The sequence below is a fragment of the Haliotis cracherodii genome, unplaced genomic scaffold (genome assembly GCF_022045235.1).
Source record: "Haliotis cracherodii isolate W230 unplaced genomic scaffold, xgHalCrac1.p SCAF_17, whole genome shotgun sequence".
Taxonomy (NCBI): Eukaryota; Metazoa; Mollusca; class Gastropoda; order Lepetellida; family Haliotidae; genus Haliotis; species Haliotis cracherodii.
In genome coordinates this window covers 28,393,802-28,415,293 of record NW_027266272.1, presented here as the reverse complement: position 1 = coordinate 28,415,293, position 21,492 = coordinate 28,393,802, and the positions used below count along the sequence as shown (strand labels likewise).

General features: G+C 38.6%; 1 protein-coding gene across 1 annotated transcript in view; it reads right to left on the bottom strand.

Annotated features, from left to right (window-relative positions):
- The window catches only part of LOC139465039 (coiled-coil domain-containing protein AGAP005037-like), a 254,222-nt gene that overhangs the window by 98,549 nt on the left and 134,181 nt on the right, over positions 1 to 21,492 (bottom strand). The window contains exon 3 of the mRNA XM_071246726.1: positions 21,072 to 21,385. Within this exon, the coding sequence (XP_071102827.1) occupies positions 21,072 to 21,385 (314 nt within the window). The remainder of the gene's footprint in view (positions 1 to 21,071; positions 21,386 to 21,492) is intronic.

Sequence of the window (21,492 nt, the reverse complement as noted above, 5' to 3'; positions counted from 1 at the left end):
AGTTATCTCCCCTACCTATCTGGATAATTGAATGTCCGGATATCTGAATTACTTAGTAAACTAATCAGAGTTATCTCCCCTACCAAACTCAAACTTAATAGATAACAATAAGCTTACTGACTTCACCTCAATCTAACTTTCTAATTGACACATATTGCCTAAATAAAATGGATATAATTAGGAGATAAACATACTGTGTTTTCAATGTAGAGCAAGGTTAGATGTAGATTAATATAACCACGTTAAATTGAATTTGGAACCAAACGCACAGCATGAGGTTTAAAATGTTAAATTTAGTGTGGTTAAATCCCCATGTAACCTTTCACTACATGGAAAACATTATGTTTATCTCCATTCTACCATGATTAAATATAACACGAACTCTTTGGTCTTAGCAAATACACTGAGTGAAGCGGCATGGGTTGAGTCCAGTGTTTTGAGTGAGTTGTCGATCAGAATTTATGGAATCACTGACAAAAGCCTTTAAAAAAAATATTGTGCTGAAAATGCTCAAGCAGTTTGTTTACACTGTAATACTTCACTCAAACTTATGACAGGCATTTGAAAGCATGTGGAATGGCAACTTCGTAAGCTAACATGAGGTGGGAACCCCTAGAGAAAACTAAGCAAGCCTTGCAAAGGTTTCGCTATACACAGCACGTCACCATTATGACCTCATATTGCTCATTGTGTCACAAAACATATGACATCGTCTCATTCATATTTAGAAAAGGGCCAAAAAGCAACTTTCTGTTGTCCTCAAAACCTGAAATACATTCTCTTCGTAGATTTTTGTCATTTTTTCTGATCAAAATGTATTGTCACATATCCTTTGAATATATTGTAGTAACAGCAACATTGCATTTTGTAGCTTATAAAATTAACTATTAACTATTTAGATATGTCTTCCGACATCGACCTTAAAAGTACTATTCCAAACATATTAACTTCGGGGTGATGCGTCCGTCAAATCGGCTGTCTTGTTTCAATCAGATAGGGTTTATTGTGATTTGATACCTTGTGATTTGATGACATGATTTATCAATCAAAATCGAGTGCTATCCAAATCCCATTCCTTTTGTCATATATATCATATGGTTGTAGAAAATAGATTTCTGGCAAAATGTGTGTATTTACCACTGAAAAAAGTCAAGAACCAATTCTTTCATTAGGAATATAAAGAATCAGGTGTTCTTTAACTTCTTTTGAGTAATATACATAGCGTAAACAGAAGTTTAGCTGAGCATAAACACAAAAGTGAAAGGAAAGAGTTCCTGTTTGACACTTTCTAACAACTAACATTACCTTATTCAACGTAATAAGCGCCCGGGGGCTCTCAAAATTAGGAATAGGGGGCTCTTATTAGAATATTATTTTGGTGAAAAAAAAAACGGAGTTGAAAGATAAATTTCGTGGTTTAAGCTGACAGCCTTAAATGTTTATGTACGACAGATATATTTTTCCAGAATTAAATTCCCTATAATTAAGGGGAGTGTGTATTATACGAGAATAAATAAGTCTTGTGTACATTGATCAATTGGAAGGGGTGGTAATTGGGATTGTTCACTAGCCAATATATTAGCAAATATCGCCATGGGTGCTTGTTAGAGCGGGGCGCTTATTACGTCGAATACGGTAACTGATTCAGCAAATATCATTTCACAATAGCAAACAGGAGAGCAGCACTGGGCAGAAGTTGACAACTTGAAATACCACAGATTAAAGAATTCTTTAGAAAACAATCATGCTTCAGAAGTCACATTACTATTAACTTTGTCAAATCACGAAATACCAAAAGTAGATGCACTGAAAATGTTTTGTAAAAATACTGTAACACAATACTCAAGAGAACTGAACAGCCCACACAGATCACCAAACATTAATTCATCATAAAAATGTCCAAATTTCTCTTACAAAAATATACCAGACATCTCATGCAACAAATCACATTCATGACAAAAGGAAATTCACTTCACGCTAGAATTAAGCTGCATAAACACTATGTTGTTCGTCAATACAAATCTTCTGAAATACATTAATCTTATACTTTTTTCTAATCCTACAGCGACAATATCTTGGTTTTAAACAAGGCACTAATAACAACATTGAGACATACTGATATTTTGGGCTTTTGTTTTTTACTGTTTGCATATTTTTCTTCATTTCTAAACAACATCGGGTCCATGGTGCAAATAAAATGAAATAAAACTGCAAAACAATATTATTCTAAAGCAGTCATTTGATACAACAGTTGGGAGGGCAATAAAAACAAAATACCCCACCAGTCTATGGGGGCGGCTGGGTAGCATAGTGGTTAAAGCGTTCACTCGTCATGCCGAAAACCTGGGTTCGATTCCCAACATGGGTACAATGTGTGAAGCCCATTTCTGGTGTTCCCCGCTGTGATATTGCTGGAATATTGCTAAAATGGCGTAAAACCATATTCATGCACTCACTCACAAGTCTATGTTAAAGTATATGGGAGTTACGATTCCTTTGTGGAAGTGCATGGTTAATATCCCGACAGCAGTTCCCGGTGCCTTATACTTAGAAATAATTTTTTTTAAAAAGAGTCCCTTATCATATGATACAAGTGAGAAATGTACTTCTCACAAGTAAACTGGACAAGCACATTGAACATAACACATCAACATGTGGACAGAACTGATTACAAATTTGTCTTTTTTCTTGGAAACATGTCCTGCTTCGAACACTTAAATTCCAAAGAAAATACCCAAACATCATTATCAGTACCTGTGACACATTAGAAAACAAGAACACTGCTATCCCTGATCAAGAGAGAGAATTTATGGATGTCAACTTCTTTATCAAAGGAACACAATGTTTCGGAGTATATGCCTACTCCATCATCAGGTGAATGAATAAATTAGTATACACTCCGAAACATTGTGTTCCTCATAATAAAGAAGTTGACATCAATAATTCTCTCTCTTATGTGTCATCACAGACTTATCCCAGATTACATAAATCGCAATACCTTTGCCGGAAATCATTTTTCAAACACTGTGCAAACAGTCAGACAAAACACCTGTCATTTCCAGGTGAACGTGACATCCAGACATCACACAACCTGAAGAAAGAACAAGGAGGTGATTTGTTCTCTCAAGCTGTGTAAGTCCAAATCTCCCCCAGTTGTAACTCATGAGCCATGTAAGTCTGGGTATAATCCCATTGGTGGTATCTGATTACGACAAAGTCATAAGGATCAAGCATGTGTTGCTAATGGACTGGTACTGGCACACTTAAAGTACTACCAGGTGAAATTAGGTTAAGTAAGGGAGAAATCATGAGAACTTGAGAACTTGTTGATCCGGAGCTCATTGATTTATATTCTGGAGTCAACAGATGCAAGTGGTTTCTCCGACTTAACCATGTCATGGTTGAGATATAATTTCTCTATAATTTTGTACAATGACCAATAGTTGTGTCAATTTTACAGGATGAAATGCACATTAAGAATGGCAAGTGAATTCCTGGCTCAGAATAGACTGCAACCACATTAGTTTGATATCATCACATTTTAAACTCTTGGACTACCTACACAAGACAACTGCCAGACACAGGGATATACTTTGGTCTATATATACTCCATAAAAGAAGTTAATTTTGTTGTTTTTTTGTTTGTTTAATGCTGCATTCAGCAATTTTCCAGCTATATGATGCTGGTCTGTAAATAATCCAGTCTGGACCAGACAATCCAGTGATTGATATAAGCATGGATCCCCGCAATTGGGATACGCATCATGCATGTATCACCCTAGTCAGTGAGTGACCACCGATCCCATTAGTAACCTCTTATGATAACAATGGGATGCTGAAGACCTATTCTTACCCAGGTCTTCAAAAGAAATTATAGAGCACCAGATTCTTTCATGTGAGTGTGGTTAATCTATAATGGCATATGAAAGAATCGTGTGTTCTTTAATGTCTTTTGAGTAGTACATTATGAGTCCTGGATGCCATATTTCACGTAAACAAAAGCCTGTAGATGTAATTTAATGTCATTCAACCTCGCTAAGGATCAAGTGGCATGTGCACTTCAGTGTACAGAGCATCCATTATTCAACGGTGAGTGAGGTTTTGGGATGTTTGAACAATATTCCAGCCACATCAAAGGTCATCCTCGATCATTGGGGATCTGCACTCTATCATGAAAAAATACCATAGACCCAATCACAACTATGTTTTGTTCTGATCAGGTTTTGACCACCTCCATGGTCTAGTGGTAGAGCGTCTGCCTGGAGAGCAGAAGGCCCAGGGTTCGATTCCCGGCCACGTCATACCAAAAGACATTAAAAGATGGTACTTGTTGTTACCCTGTCTGGCGTTTGGCATTGAGGGGCTTTCTGTGTCCGAGTGGGGTAGTCATGTTAAACTGCGGCATGGTATCTCAGTGGGCTAGCACTATAAATCAGCATCAGTCGGGATAATATGTTGAGGGACTGCTCCAACAAGGACACATTTTTGCTCAAGATTGTTTTTTTTCCTTGAGGACATCATTCTGAAACAGTTCTGTTGGTGAATGGATACAAACTAAATTCCTCCACCAAGTTGACTTATCAATCTATGAAGAAATTGAACAGAATGGTCAGAAAAACAAAAATTGTTATGTATACTCCAACAGTTCCAGCAATAAGTTGATAATAATTAATGTTATGGTAATAAATACTTTTAACATAACAGTTCTGCTTGTTCTGGTGTTAATCAATTAACAGAACTGAACTGCAATCAATGAACAACAATATTCCTTTCAGTGGACACTTTTCATCTTCTACCTGTCTGTCTTTGATGTTGGGAGAATTGTCTATGATGAAAGGGGGTGAGGTGAGGTGAAATGGGGTTTAACGTCGCGTCCAAGATTATTGCACTTATATAGCGACGTGCATGTACTTGTGTGTGTTTGTGTGGCTGCTTGTACTAGTCCGGACTGATGCCGATTTATAGTGCTAGCTCACGGAGATAACATGCCGCAGTTTAACATGAATACCCCACTCAGACACAGTATACTGACTCCGAGCCGACCAGACCTTGTTTTAGCCCCTTAATGCCGAGCGCCAGACAGGATAACAACAAGTACCATCTTTTAACATCTTTAGGTATGGCGCGGTTGGGGATCGAACCCCAAACCTTCCGCTCTCCGGGCGGACGCTCTACCACTAGACCACGCAGGCGGTCTATGAAGAAAGGTCCTACATACAGGTGTACATATGGTGAGTGAGTGAGTGAGTGAGTGAGTGAGTGAGTGAGTGAGTGAGTGAGTGAGTGAGAGCGAGGTTTAACACTGATGGAACCAGTTTTTCAGTCATGTCAACTGCATATGTCACCTTGATATATATATATATGTTATACTGAGTGAGTTAGGTTTAACACAGTTTTGAATAGTACTTATTTCAGTTATATAATCTAAACTAATGTCAGCGGAAAGCCCAAAGTTACACAGATCTTAGATGTTTAAAAAAAAACTGCTTGCATTTTGGTGCTGACAAACCAAAGATTAATAATCAGAATGATCTGGGATTTGGACCCAAACTTTGGATCCTGCAGTGGCCAAGGGATGCAACTCTGAATTACAAAACCACAGAAGACTAGGCCATCCATGCCTTTGGAGAATAATAAGCAGACAATGTCTAACTCATCGTTTTATAAGGAAAATATTTCTCAACATCTCTTGATTAAACATTGTCATCATTAACTTAAAATTAAACCACACAACCAGACATTAAATCTTTTTATCGAGTAAAACTGATATCACAACCCGATAAATCCAAATGACATACCCTTGCAGGAACTATTATAATAAGCTCCAAACATCGATGTGCAGCCTGCTTCAGCAACAAGCTATTGCATAAAATTCCAATTAAGTTTAGATTAAGTGTTTCCTGATGGGACTGCTTTTTTGATCAAACACTGCTCCAAATCATTTGGCACTATACAACAAATAGGCAGTTTACTCAGGGAGTGTTTTCATACACAGTCTCTGAAGATACTTTCGTGTATGCAAATACATCTTAAACATATTATTTTAAGAATGACATTGTAGGATAAAGAGATTATTACCTCTGTATGTTTGCGTATTGTAAATATAATCTTTTACAGCAAGACTTGCACAAAACATTTTTTATTCCTGATATATTTACAAAACCGAAACACACTCGGATACAAATCTCAAAAGATCTGGAGTACATACACTTGAGTCAAGTTCAGAAACTGCACTCTGAGATACTGCACTTTTGATTGTCTCAATACATAATGGTTGTCATCAAAATCTGAAACAAATACTTTTGCTTACAAGGTAATTAAGTAGTCATTCACTTATACGACCATAAGGCTAGAATGATCGTATGTAATAACTAGGGATGGGTATTGGAGGTTTTAAGTGTATCATAATATTTTGCAATGCACATGCCGTATTGTGATACATATCACAATATATAGTAAAATTATAAATTTTTAATTCAGTAGGAGTGAGTGAGTGAGTATGGTTTTAGGCCGCTTTTAGCAATATTCCACCAATATTATGGCGGGGAACGCCAGAAATGGGCTTCACACAATGTACCCATGTCGGGATTCGAACCCGGGTCTTCAGCGTGACGAGCGAACGCTTTAACCATTAGGCTACCCGACTGCCCCTAATTCAGTAGGAATCTTATACATTAAGGTATGAACTGAAGTTACCAAATGGTGTTGGTACAACAGAATGTTAACCCATTCAGTAGATACGAAGCCATCTTGGGGCTCCGGATGCTCGCTCCTGGGCAGCGAAGGCATTTGGCAAGTCTATAACATTAAACATTTGATAAAAATCCCAATTTGGAATCCCCCGATATATCGAGCATGAAAAGATGATATTGTGATACATATTATGGAAAGAATGAACCTCAATTTACCGACATACCGGTAATACCTCACACCCTTAGTGATAACTTTCTGATAATGTACATACATATTTTAGTGATTCTCAATGTTGATTGGTCAGTTGAAGCCATATCACATGACAGTAGTTCATTGTTGAGAAAAATATGATTTGAATTCATCATTTGTTCATGATGTCACAAATTGATATGTACCCCAGGTACGTTTCTGCATACAGAAATGTACCCTTGCCAAAATCAGAAAACAGTATGGGATTCAAACTCACTATCATAGGTTTCAGGCACCCCAAAGGGATAGAACTCTGCAAAGACTTGGATGACCAACAGTGATCACATGACAATGCCACGTGACTGGACAATGTGATCAACCTTGAATTGTGTGGAAAACAAACTCATTCATGATGTGGAGAATTGCCACAGATTTACGTTACACAGAAAACAACATGCTCTTAGACCACTATCCTGGTCAGCATTCAGGGTCATGCGCGGAGTACAACATCCTAATCTCATTACAACATACAATCTATTGTCAGGGAGTCCATGTTTCTTCCACAGTGTCCCGGACCTTCCCTGTGTCAACACCTTGACAAGGATTACCCCGCTAGCATCCCACCCTACCATTCACGGGCCATGTTCCTCAAACACCGACACATAGGTCAGTCCTTCCGTCTCAATGTCCACTCTGGCCACGTCCATCTGGAAGTGACCACTTCAAGATGCAGCCATTGTTAAAGCGATCAGATAACCCACCCTGGATTGTCCAGTTGGTCATTTAATCTCACATGCTCATAGAATTCAGAGAGCTCGAAAATGTTATGCATGCTTTGAACTGACTTGCTCCCGATTGGATTATGTGATCAGAGGACTGGATCCTGTTATGGCAGAAAGTGGAATGACCATTCTTTTGTTGGATTACTGTCGCGGAACTTCACACATGCTTGTAAAACCATAACCCTTGATTGGAATTTCTTCTACAAACATTCCAGAAATTAGATCCACTGATTCCATTGCACTCCCAGTTTAGTATTCATCTGTCTTCGATATGAGATGCTAAGATGGGGCTTATCAATTAAAATTTGGGGGTCGGGGTTGGGTGATGTGGACCAGATGTCATTGCTTCAATTCCGATAGTTGAAAAGTGAACAATAGCATTTAGGATATCTAGCATGGCCAGCAAACAATTTCTTTTTTCTGCCATGTTTTCTTGAAAAAAAATCCCAGCCCAGGGCCCCCGTTCCACAAAGTGATCATAACTCCAATACATTAACAGAGACTTACAGCAGTCTTAGTATTAAGATCCTTTTTGGAACGGGGTCCAGGCCAACCCATATGGACCCTGAAAATATTCATACCGTATATCGCTGTGTATAAGGCGACCCCACGTATAAGACGACCCCCCTGTACACGCCTTAAAAATCAACCCAAAATCCTATACTCCGTGTATAAGGCGACCTGGAATGAAACACATCACAAGTCTGACTGATATACCGGTAGAAGATTTAACGCGCTCTTGCCGACTGTAGCGTATTTCGCACACGGACATCACAAATTAGTTAGTTAGTTACTTTGGAGATTGAATGTGCGCTTTCCGACTGATGCGTATTTCGCACACATCACAAGTGCGCACACAAACCTTATATATGCAATAAAAATATGTTTATCTTGCGTTGTTTTTTTTTCTACAATGATAGGTCGCGTGTGTAACTCCGGCACACGTCGCCATTTTGTGTTTACACGGTACGACACCAAATTGGTGCCCGTAAAATAAAATTCATTTATGAAGTAATAACATATAAGAGACAATGGTGAGTAATTTAATCGCCAATTAACTATGTTGTAACTAACTAGGCTTATGTTTGCTTCACATTCAGCGTTTTTATTCCACAATCACTTGTACACACCGTCTCCAACACTTGTTAATACAACTGTAAAAACAGCGGGAATTGATTTCAGTTTCACCGGTTATCACATGTTAGGTCACATGTGCAATATGCAAATGATTACCGGTACTTCCGGCTCTCTACTCACGGATGTTGATTGTTTTACCGTGTCAGCTGGTTTGACAATCTGCATCGAGGAGAGGGTCATTTCAACTTTATTTGCAGAAATTATTAAACTTTATTCAAGGAAAAGAGTCCGTGTATAAGACGACCCCCCTTCTTAGCCCCCTCATTTTAGGTACGAAAAACTCGCCTTATACACAGCGATATACGGTAATTGAGATTATTGGACACACCAGAACTCAACATTTCACTCAGCAATATTTCTGTTAAAGACAAAGCATTTTTACAAAATGAAGCTACAACCACATTCCCAATCGTTATTCTGTATGGGTGTACACACCACCTAACATCCAGAACCTTCAGGTCAACACTCAGAATGGCAAGGTTTACATGACACAGACATCATCTTTCACGTTGTGTCACTGATTGCCATGGCAACCCATTTGTATGATTTCCAAGAACTATAACATGAGTAATTTCCTCAAAACAGAGACTGCATAATCCCCTCCTGTCATCATGGGAAGTATCAAACTTCATTATCATCGCCATGGCGATGGTCAAATTCCAGATCCATGTCGATGAGACCCAGATGGGCAGTCAGTGAGAACATGGCATTCAAACAATATCTGTCTTAATCCAACCAATGTCTCAAAGTTAAATGGTCGAGAGACATTAATGTCAATCAAGATTACTGTTATCAAACCAAAATATAAAACATGTCCGAATAAAACATCCTTTCCTGATGCTGTAATTACAACCGTAACTGTACTCGTATCTCATTCCAGGAGCAAATGCAGAGCAGTAAATTACCACAGAGAGAGTTGGGTTTGATTCCACCATGCAATATTTCAGTTATATCACGGCGTGTCAGCTTGATGTGGGAGGAAACCTCGAAGTGTTAGATGTTTACTACTTTGAGTGAGGTGAAATAAGGTTTAACATCAAATATCAGGCAGGGTAACAACAAGTACCATCTTTTAACGTCTTCTGGAATGACACGGCCGGGGATTGAACACCTTCTGCTCTCCAGGCAGACACTCTACTAGTCTGCAGAGGTGGTTGTTTACCACTTTGGTGAAACCCATGAGCTTGTATGGTGCTGACGAACCTACAAACATAATCAGGCAAAAATGGGATATGTTTGTGGCGTGCCTAGGGGACAAAACTCTGTAAGTTTAAGAATGACTATGATGTAGGGCCTTTTTGTATCCTCGTGTTTCCATATCATAAATATCATATATCAAGAGAAAAACTATTTATTATAATCCCCAAAGGGCTCAATCATACAATATCTATTCTTAATACAGTATAACTTACTGTATGAAAAAGTTCAAAAGATGGTACTTGTTGTTACCCTATGGAGATGAAGCATGGACTGTTGGCTTGGAGTCAACATACTGTGTCTGAATGGGGTATCCATGTTAACTGCAGTATGGTATCTCGCTGGGCTAGCACTTAGACTGACATTTAGTCCTAGAAATATCTACTAACTAAAAATAATAAAATCCAAATGGAGCCCTGAACAATGCTTAATAGATCTGAGGCAATCTAGACTTGAGCTGGATTCCTTTTTCAATATTATGCTTTTGGGTCCAGGAGAATGACTAGGATAGTATTCTGTAACCATCCTCAGTCTGGACAAGTATAAGCAGACAGACACACACAAGTGCATGCACATCACTATGTAAGTGCAGTGGTCAGGTCAAAGTCAAAGATATCTATTGCATGTAAGGCCTCCGGACCAGATACAAAAAAGTTACATATAAGTAGTTTTACATGTTCAGACATATAACAATTCATTTCTGAGAGAAAATACTTATCTATCCTAACATCAAGAACCCATTTATTCAACTTGGGTTTGGATTGTCAGATCTCGTGATAAATGAAGAAAGAAAAATGTCCACTGAAAAGTTGAACAGGTTGTGCCTATTATGTCATTCAGCTATAGAAAATGAAATTCATTTTACTTTTGTATGTCCTTATGATTATGATCTAAGAACAAGTTTATACCAGAATGCTATCTGACAAATTATCCTGTACCTGCTTTTATTTCTCTTCTCTCTTCAAAAGATGCTGCTGTCAATTTAAAACTGGCTGTATATGTTAAAAATGCAATTTTTGGGTTGAATAAGACTCTTAAAAGTTGTATGCAAGTCATACCTTGCACTGTTCTTGTCATTCTTGTTAAAACATATTTATAGATTGTTCACGACATATAACACCATTTCACCTCACCAACTATATGAAAACACTGGGGTAATGATCTCAATGAAAGATTCAACATCAAGTGAAAACAAACTACATTTGACAACCTGCACAATATGGCTAAATCTTACCATAGTATCCCAGAGAGTGATGTTACACGTCAGACGTTTCCAGAAAGTAGGTAAACCCTTGAACCTGGTTCTGACAGCATGTGTTGAAATTCAACAGAGATAAATCTAAAGCAACTAACTTTTCCTCTCTTGTTGCTGGAACTGGAGGAAGAATTGATGTCTGATAATACCCTGAGCATGCCGTGAATGTCTAAATTCAAGATATATCTATCTGCTGACGAAACAAGAAACTTGTTTACTTGAGAGACAGCTATTTACAATTTTATGCTCAACTTAATGTGTGAATGTATCAAATTTGAAACAGCTCCCAACATAAACATTAATGCTATTCTTGAATCAGGAGGCCAACTGGCTTGGCAAAGTACTCGAACTGAAATCTGTTTAAATCGGTGAGACATTCTGTTATCTGGCAAAGTACTACTGCAATGGGTATATCTGAGCCCTTGTCAGCAAGATAACACTGGACATAATGAGTGAGTGAATGAGTTTGGGTTTGCTGTGAACACCGCTTTTTAACAGTATTCTAGTTATATCAAGTTGTAAGCTTTTATGTCAGAGGAAAGCCAGGGGTGAAACTGGATATAAGTAGAGTCCATAGTTACAAGGTGAATCAGTTGCATTAGATTTGAATATCCATTCAATATCTGTTGCAATCTCTGTAACAGTTGATTCTCAAGAATCTTTAAATACTTACTTTTGTTCGTAGTTTCTCCGATTGTCTGACCAATACATATTTTCCCTTTTGCTTTCAATAACTACTAATTCTACTAATTTGGTATCTTTATTTAGCAAAATTCCATATTGGTTTGAGAAAAATATTTCAAATAATATTTACTCATGCATGTGGTCACCAGTTGAAAACATATATACTACTCAAAAGTTAAAGAACACTCAATTTTTTCAAATGACTACAGTTAATCTGCCATATCATGACAGATTAATTATAGTCAAATGAAACAATCGAGTGGTCCTTGACTTCTTTTGAGTAATATATACTTGAATCTAAAATGTAATAGTAGACTATACTTTAGAAATATTTTAACTATAAAAGTGAAGAACTTCACAGATCACAAAATGAATCCTTTTTCCTCATGACAAGCAAAGTGTTGACTTTCAAACTTTAGTGAAGACTTCATTAACATGCAGTCACTTTCATTATCAAATTATCTCTTAATTTAATATTAAGAATGTCCATCCAACAAACATAATTCTGAACGTCTTTCATGTTGAGACTTCATCAAGTGACTTCCTGTTTGTTGCAAGAAAGGACATTCATCACACACTATCAAGATGGTGTCATCCTTTGGGACACAAAGTTAGTCAAATAATTAAATATTCAGATTTGATTCAGAAGTCTTTAACCAAAGACTGCATGCGACATCTCATTTGACCATGACCTTAATTAGCATGCGACACAGGCCTAACCATGGACGGAGGTCAGCTGTTTCCCTGACCAGTTGTTAGGAAAACCCAATTAATACAACGTCTGCCAGCCCCTCAAGCTTCAAGGAGATGGACAAACCATTATCCTCTGAATGGATTCATTTAAGCTTCCTGTGAGGGACAGGATTGGGGCAGGGTACAAAAGCGGGGGTCGTTTACAGTCTTGATGGGGTCATTTCAATATGATCATTGCCAGAAGAATTTCAATAGATCGGTTAAATTTTCGTTTTGACAGTGGGTGAATCATTCCACTGTTTAATTTGCAACAGACCTTGTGATCCGCTTATGGCTCTCATGGTCTGGTCTTGAAAGGAAACACAATAATTAACAAGCATGGAAGGGCGTACTCATCTGAAGAGATCATATTTTTTATCTTGATTAGTTTCCTAATATGAATTTGATTGTATTTTCTCCAGTGAGCATTGTACTGGTCATGTTGTTTGTCAATCATCAGCTTGTGTGAATAATTGTTGAGTGAGTGAGTGAGTGATGTGTGTTTTATGCTGCGATGAACAGTATTATAGTTATATCACGGCATGTCTGCTTGATGTGTAAGGAAAGCCCAACACAATGTTAACCACATTGTTAAGTGAGTGAGTAGGTGTTTTAGTGAGTGAGTGAGTGAGTGGCTGTCTGGGTGAGTGAGTGAGTGAGCAAGCTGCTTGGTTTGGGGGGTGGGTGGATGAGTGAGTGAGTGGGTGAGTGAGTGAGTGGGTGGGTGGGTGAGTGAGTGGCTGTCTGGGTGAGTGAGTGAGTGAGCAAGCGGCTTGGTTTGGGGGTGGGTGGATGAGTGAGTGAGTGAGTGAGTGAGTGGGTGGGTGGGTGGGTGAGTGTTTGAGTGTTTGAGTGAGTGAGTGAGTGAGTGAGTGAGTGAGTGAGTGAGTGAGTGAGTGGGTGGGAGTACCTGATTGAGTTAGGTTTGATGCAGGCTTGAACAGAACATATTTCAGTCACATCACGCCAAGTGATGTGAGGGGAAAGACCAAATTGATGCAGTTCTAGATGCTAATACCACTTTGGTGAAACCTGCACGCATGACTAGGAGTGTAACGATATATCAAAATATTACAATTGTTTGCTTTACAATAGTACTAGTTCGTAAACTAGGGTAATATAGAACTACTTTTAGTTCGTTAAAACTATAGTTCGTTATTTAAGAAATAAACAATGAGTGGAAGTTGTTTGTTTCTTATATGAAATATCAACATTATGTATAACCTCTTTAAGGATGATGATAAAATGTACAAGCTTTTAAACTAGTTACCCGTATTTAAATACTCCCTCAATAGAATCCGACCTGGCCAGTGTCGGACAAGTCCATTTTATGCACAGGTGGGTATTTCCCGCATATTCTCACAATCCTCACTTTGATTACGCCATTTGAAAGTATTTCAGTTCTATCATGGTGTATCAGGTCACGTGGGATTCATTTAGAACGCCCAAAGTGATGCAGGTCTCAGACATTTACCACTTTGGTGAAACCCATACTCTTGAACATGATGCTGACAAACCTGGCACATAATAATGGGCAAATATGGGATTCAAACTCAATCCTGACATTCTGGCAGGATGAAACATGAACATGGCCACCTGTGTGAAGGTAAGGGCATCAACTGTGAACAGTGACAGACAGAGCACATACCACAGGCTCTGGTAGATGACTCACCCACACAAAAGGACAGTTTGGCAAGAAATTTCCACGATAAATCAAAACTGGTTATCTCAACACAAAACAAAATTGCTGACACATATTAAAAACGTACCTGTTTCAAATTTTCCATTCTGTCAAAATCCAGATTCATTCATATGCATGAGAATCACATTCCATCGTGAAATGCAATTAATCTTTACATGTTATGAATATTTTATGGCAATCCAACCACAGCACTCGTCACCAGACAGGGATTTTATGCAATAAAATTAGCCTAAATATTTGTATATTTGTATGCATGTTGGTCATGTATCAAGGTCTGACGTTTGATGTGAGTAAAGCGCTGACTAAACCATTAGTGTAAAAATTTCACAGATCCAATTACCACCAGTGTGTGGGGAATTTATGCACCTTTGTTATGGGTAGAGTTGTGGAGAGTTATTATTAACAATGAATCGGGTAATGCATAACCCTGTCTACCTCCACTCATACATCATTATGAGTTAACAGCTGTATCTGCAGATCTAACATTTGTTTTAACTTGTTTAGAGTTGTGAGTCAAGATACTGTTCATGGTTTATAGGTCATGTGATGGATTTCTGGAAACTTAGGCACAAACAACATCATATCACTTATTGTAGTTTTAGGTGAAGTCATTTTCTAATAATAGAAAAAATGATGATGATGATGATGATGATGATGATGATGATGATGATGATGACAGAAATGAAATAAAGAAGATTGGAATAATAACAAACAAAATAACCATACTCCTACTTACTTGAATAAATAATGTATTATTTGTTTTGTTTTTTTAATACAAATGTTCACAAATCCAATTCTGCTTTCATTTTTTTGTAATATTTTCCTATTTGAGTGGATAGGTACCAGTAGAAATGTATCACATAGCATCATTCTATCATTATACACCAAAATTATAAAGTAGTTCTCAAACAAAAACTACTTTTCAAATCTACCTACCTTAGTTTGAAATTAAATGTATTAAAAATACAATTAACTTTCTAAAGACATTGATTTTGTTTAAATACAAATTTAACAATTTTGTTCAGTCTAATGTTATAAAATAACAGTGAGTAATAAATCCAGCATCATAATTTACTTTAAATGCCAATGTCCATTACACCCATATACCTTACCAGTGTGTATATACAAATTACATGGCATCAAGAACTGCCACCTGTCATTCTGCTACATGAAACTGAAGATGGCTAAAGCTCTTATTTCATCTTATATGGCCATTAAAGAACTATGTATCAAGAAGTGCCTGCTTCGTTATTAACCCCGGTATTACAATGACTGTAGAATACAGGTGAAACGTATCAATCACTGTCTCGAGAAGATCACATCCCAGCAAGGCGGAACCACACCCAACGTATGATCGTTCATGCACATGTCAGACCTAATGTCAATAGATCATTGCTCTGCCTGTTAAAATTAGAATAATCAGGTTTATTTATAAGAATGTGCATCCTTAATCTTGAAGATTTAATTTTTCTTATAGACTTCAAATTATTCCATAATATTCCTGTGCATGATATGAATAATAAAGAAGAAAAATGAAAAAAAATCTCTGAAGCAATGGATCAACATTCGTAAGAAAGAGGAGGATAAAAGCTACTTCAACAAGGACAGTCATGACATCAGCTGTGTACTCTCTTTCAACAGATATAACATTCAATTCAGGATTCTGTTTGTGGCAATATGGCAGCCCTATATCAAATTACAACGAACAAATGGATCATCGAAAAATACAAAAATGTTGTTGATGAAGATGAATTAGCAGGTCATGTGGGTACTCAAATGAAGCAGAAGTTTCCGACCTTTCATATGAATGGTCATATGTCGACATTCTCTCTGACAATCTGACATGATATCTGACAAAACAATATGAAGAATGTTCGTACAACACAGAACACCTGACAAATGATCAAACCTGCAGGAGCGAGAGTGTGGAGGTGCTGATAAGGTATCCTGGGAACAATGCCGGAATATTTAATCAATACAAGATCCAGGTGAAGCAATGAAGACTGCACTGTGCAGTCGACGCTATGTGCGTCTCACGTCAAGGGCTGACTCACACCCTGTGTTGCCACACTTGTAGAGATCAATAACATCAGAGAGACAGCGCCATGACAAATAACTGCACTTCATTTCTGTAAAAAGCATGTTCTGCCATCACTTTCAGCAAATTGCTAGTTTGTTCATTTTTCCCAGACACATAAAAAGAGTCCTGTTCTCGAAGAATGTCAACATGCACGGCCATGGTAAGGTGACAGAATGGTTATTTGATTCAATGTATGCAGTAAAAGCATGTAACACAAAACCCTTTTTACCGTAATGTAAACATTGCATATAGCTTGATTAAATCAGTTTGTGATAAATTGATATCGAGAGAGGATATCAAATCTGATATTGATAAGATTTTATGATCCTATACATTACAGAAACAAAAAATTAATTATTCTAAAATGCATTTATGAAATTATATATATTTATGTACCACCATGGGGTTTCTAATGGGTTATTGACAACTGTCATGTCTTGTATGGTCACAATAACATCACTGAAGAATTTCTTTTTATATTTAGCAGTTTCATATTCTTTCCCTGAAAACATTACCAACAATGCCCATCCTAAGTGACCGCCTCCGTGGTCTAGTAGTAGAGTGCCCGGAGAACGGAAGGTCCGGGGTTTGATCCCCGGCCGCGTCATACCAAAAGACCTTAAAAGATGGTACTTTTTGTTACCCTGTCTGGCGCTCGGTAATAAGGGGCTAAAACAAGGACTGGTCGGCTTGGAGTCAGTATACTGTGTCTGAGTAGGGTATTTATGTTAAACTGCTGCATGTTATCTCAGTGAGCTATCACTATAAATCAGCATCAGTCCAGACTAATACAAGCAGTCACACACACACGTGCATGCACGATGCTATATAAGTGGAATAACCTTGGACGCGACGTTAAACCCAATTTCACCTCACCCCATCCTAAATTATGCCAGGTCTATGCTGTATGGTCAAGGCTCTGTGCTGTATGGTCAAGGCTCTGTGCTGTATGGCCAAGGCTCTATGCTGTATGGTCAAGGCTCTGTGCTGTATGGTCAAGGCTCTGTGCTGTATGGTCAAGGCTCTATGCTGTATGGTCAAGGCTCTGTGCTGTATGGTCAAGGCTCTGTGCTGTATGGTCAAGGCTCTATGCTGTATGGTCAAGGCTCTGTGCTGTATGGTCAAGGCTCTATGCTGTATGGTCAAGGCCCTTTGCTATTTGGTTAAGGCTCTATGCTATTTGGTCATGGCTCTATGCTGTTAGGCCAAGGTTCTATGCCATATGGTCAAGGTTCTATGGTGTATGGTCATGGCTCTATGCCATATGGTCAAGGTTCCTATGTCGTATGGTCATGGCTCTATGTATTATGGTCAAGACTCTATGCTGTATGGTCAAGGCTCTATGCCATATGGTCATGGCTCTATGCTTTATGGTCATGGCTCTATGCTTTATGGTCAAGGCTCTATGCTGTATGGTCATGGCTCTATGCCATATGGTCATGGCTCTATGCTTTATGGTCATGGCTCTATGCTTTATGGTCAAGGCTCTATGCTGTATGGTCATGGCTCTATGCCATATGGTCATGGCTCTATGCTTTATGGTCATGGCTCTATGCTTTATGGTCAAGGCTCTATGCTGTATGGTCATGGCTCTATGTTTTATGGTCAAGACTATGTTTTATGGTCATGGCTCTATGCTTTATGGTCATGGCTCTATGCTTTATGGTCAAGGCTCTATGCCATATGATCATGGCTCTATGCTTTATGGTCAAGGCTCTATGCTGTATGGTCATGGCTCTATGCTATATGGTCAAGGCTTTGTGCTCTATCGTCAAGGCTCTATTCTCTTCTTCAGAACATTGGTAACAATACCTACAACAAGTCAAGTCCTACTGATGAGACTTTATGATTTATGCTCCACACTTAATGCTCAAGACTCTGTGGTGTTGTCCAGGGTACAACCGTCTCTTCCTTCATACATCACTAATAATACCCACACGAAGTCAAGCCTTCCTTACGTTCTATGCCACATCCTCTATGGTCATCAAAAGCACTATGCTCTGTTGATTGACCAACTCTTCCGAAGAATTCACAAAGCTCTTCGCTGAATGCTCAAGACACAGTGTATGCTGTTGTCCCAGGAACAGTCATCCTTCTTTACAACACCCTGACCAAGTCATGCCCCATTCAATGTTCAAGGCTCTATGACTCTATGCTCAAGGCTCTATGCTCTGTGCTGAAGACTATGTGCTATGCTCAAAGCTCTATGGTCTTGTCCCAGGAACAATTATCCTTCTTCAAAACACCCGGACCAAGTCAAGCCCATATTCCTGGAACTCTATGTTCAAGACTCAAAGCTCTATGCTCTGTGCTGAAGACTATGTTCTATGCTCAAAGCTCTATGGTCTTGTCCCAGGAACAATTATCCTTCTTCACACCACCCGGACCAAGTCAAGCCCATATTCCTGGAACTCTATGTTCAAGGCTGTTTCAGCAGCTACAGTAACAACACCATAGCATAACAACAACATGTATACCTGCAGCTACCTCAGTTGTCAGCAGTACATGAACACCAGTTAGCAGGTTGCCTGGCTCAGAGTCTAGCCCAGGTCAGACTACTACTGCAGCTCAACCTGCCAACTTCTCCCGTGAACACACAGTCTGTGCAACATGATCTACTGTTCCAGCTGGTGTTAGTGATTCATAAATACTGACTTTGCAATCTTTTAACCCATTTATAACAAACACATACCAGTATTTATTTTCAGTACTGATGTGAGGATTCTTGCCTGGGTTGTCATCTGCTCCTTTAAACAAGCCGCATGTTTCCGATTCAAGGGCGTTAAGTCCAGTTTCCACCCTTGCCGAACTACGCCAGAATATCCAGACTCAATCATTGCACCACCAGAGGCTATTACGAATAATGTCCCTTCAATGTCCCTCCTATTGACCAATCAGATTCCATCTCTCACATCACTTGCATTTACTTTAAACAAATGGTGCCACAATCGTATCGATAATCAAGATCTATATTTTAATAAAACGAGTTTTACCCTACGTAGTGCATCAAATCACTTGAGCACCTTGATTAAAACCATGAAAAGATCTGCAAAATATCTGTCAATGCCAAGTTGACAGTACACATGCTTTGGAAATCCTGCAATGGACTGAAATCTGTACGTTGAAATCCATGTTGTGTACAGACCAAAACCTAAATAGTTTGTTACAAGACTTTGATTACACTGATTATTCCAGCCAAACTGTAACTCCTGAACACCAGCCTAGGTTTTGTCAAGGGTGGAAACTGGACTTATATAGTCAGTTAATGCCCTTGCCTCAGGAAGATGCACAAGATGTGAAATGATGGAAAGATGTTTGGAAAGTCACAAACATGACAAAAAATATGAAAGAAAATAGCAAATGTATGAAACAGGCATACTGTCAAGTGAATGAAAATCACACAAAATCTATAAGACACAAATTGCAGATTACATCCTCCATTAGATTAACATCTAGTCTCTGAAATGAACATATTTTACAGAAAAAACATTTGTTTAATTATAGTTATAAAATATTATAAAAAGGAGCCCAGAGCCTTTCTCCCTGATACTGCAGTTATCTAGACTTGCCAAACAATATAGACTTGCATGGGCTGTAGTGGATATATATTTGCTTCAGGGTCTGTATGACAGACTTGTCCTCCATGTCCTGTGAAGGTCCTGTTTGAAAGAATTTTATGGGTGTTTCAATGAATGAAACATGCAGACAAGGTGCACAGAGTTATCTCCCTTGATAACTTCCCAAAGAGTTATAGTGCTAAAGCATTTCTGGAAAACAAATTGAACAATTAATTGAAGCTGCTGCTGAAATACATGCAACATATTTCACCCATTGAGACACAGCAATAAGGGTATAAAATGTCTCATATGTAGAGTGCAATATATGTTTTTATAATAACCCAATGGAACTATAAAAATACACATAGACACATAAGGGTAGTTTCATGGATGACCTATTGGAAATTGAATGAATGTTGTCTTAAATGTCTCAATGTATGGTAAGAATATCACATAGGTCACAAAGAGACAAAGAGAGCCGAACACATGATGGCACACTGACACAAGTTGTAGGATGGCTCAACCAAAGGCAGGGTGTGCATCCCCTACACCAGTCTCTGGATACGTCTCGAGGCAAGTCGTGAAAGGAAAGAATATTAATGCACAGCAACTGAACAATCCATTTACAAAGTCAACTCAACATTTTCAAATTTCTTGGCTTCATTTGGCCCAATTTGCCTTGTAAGGGACTGTTCATTTAATATACTACACAAAAGAAGTTAAGAAAACACCCAATTCTCCCATATTTCCGCAGCTTATCTGTCATGGCATGAATATGAAAGAACCAAGTGTTCTTTAACTTCTTTTGAGTAGTGTATCTATTTGGGTGGGTTGGGATTTTGGTTTGAGACAATATTATTGTCAGCCAGCACTTCAAGACTTTCTCTAAAGGAGGAGTGAAATAAATATAAGGGGCTCACACAACAATTTTCCAGGGTAAAACTTTACAAATTACTTTTTTTCCAGGAAATCTTAAGCCTGGCCCCAGATTATGAAAAGATCAGCCCTTTAAATGGGAGGATTGAGCCAAAGAGAGTGTTGAGTAGCATAATGCTCCACCTACCTCTTCCCCCTCTGATCGATAGCCCATGGCATGCTGGTCAGTCTTCGATGCCGTCACAGTGTGGCGGCGAGGTACCTGTCTGCGTCCATGATGACCCGTGTGGTTGCCCTGACGACTTTTGGCGGTCACATACACCAGTTCTCTCTCAATGCTGTTGCGTTCTTCTGGCGGTGCGGACATGGTCGTCTCGGCGCCGGGGGAGCGGTCTTGGTGAACATACTGTTCAGGGGGTGGAAGAGACCGCAGTTCCGCCCCAAGCAGGTTGCTGGAATCGGTGTTCTCCTTCTCCTGAATACTCCGACTGGCTGACGGTACTGCAAGACAGAAATTAGAAATTACGATAAAATTTAACTCAAACAATGATTTAAAATTAAACAATAAAAGAATAATGAAAAATGGATATTTTAAGTGAAATGAGTAA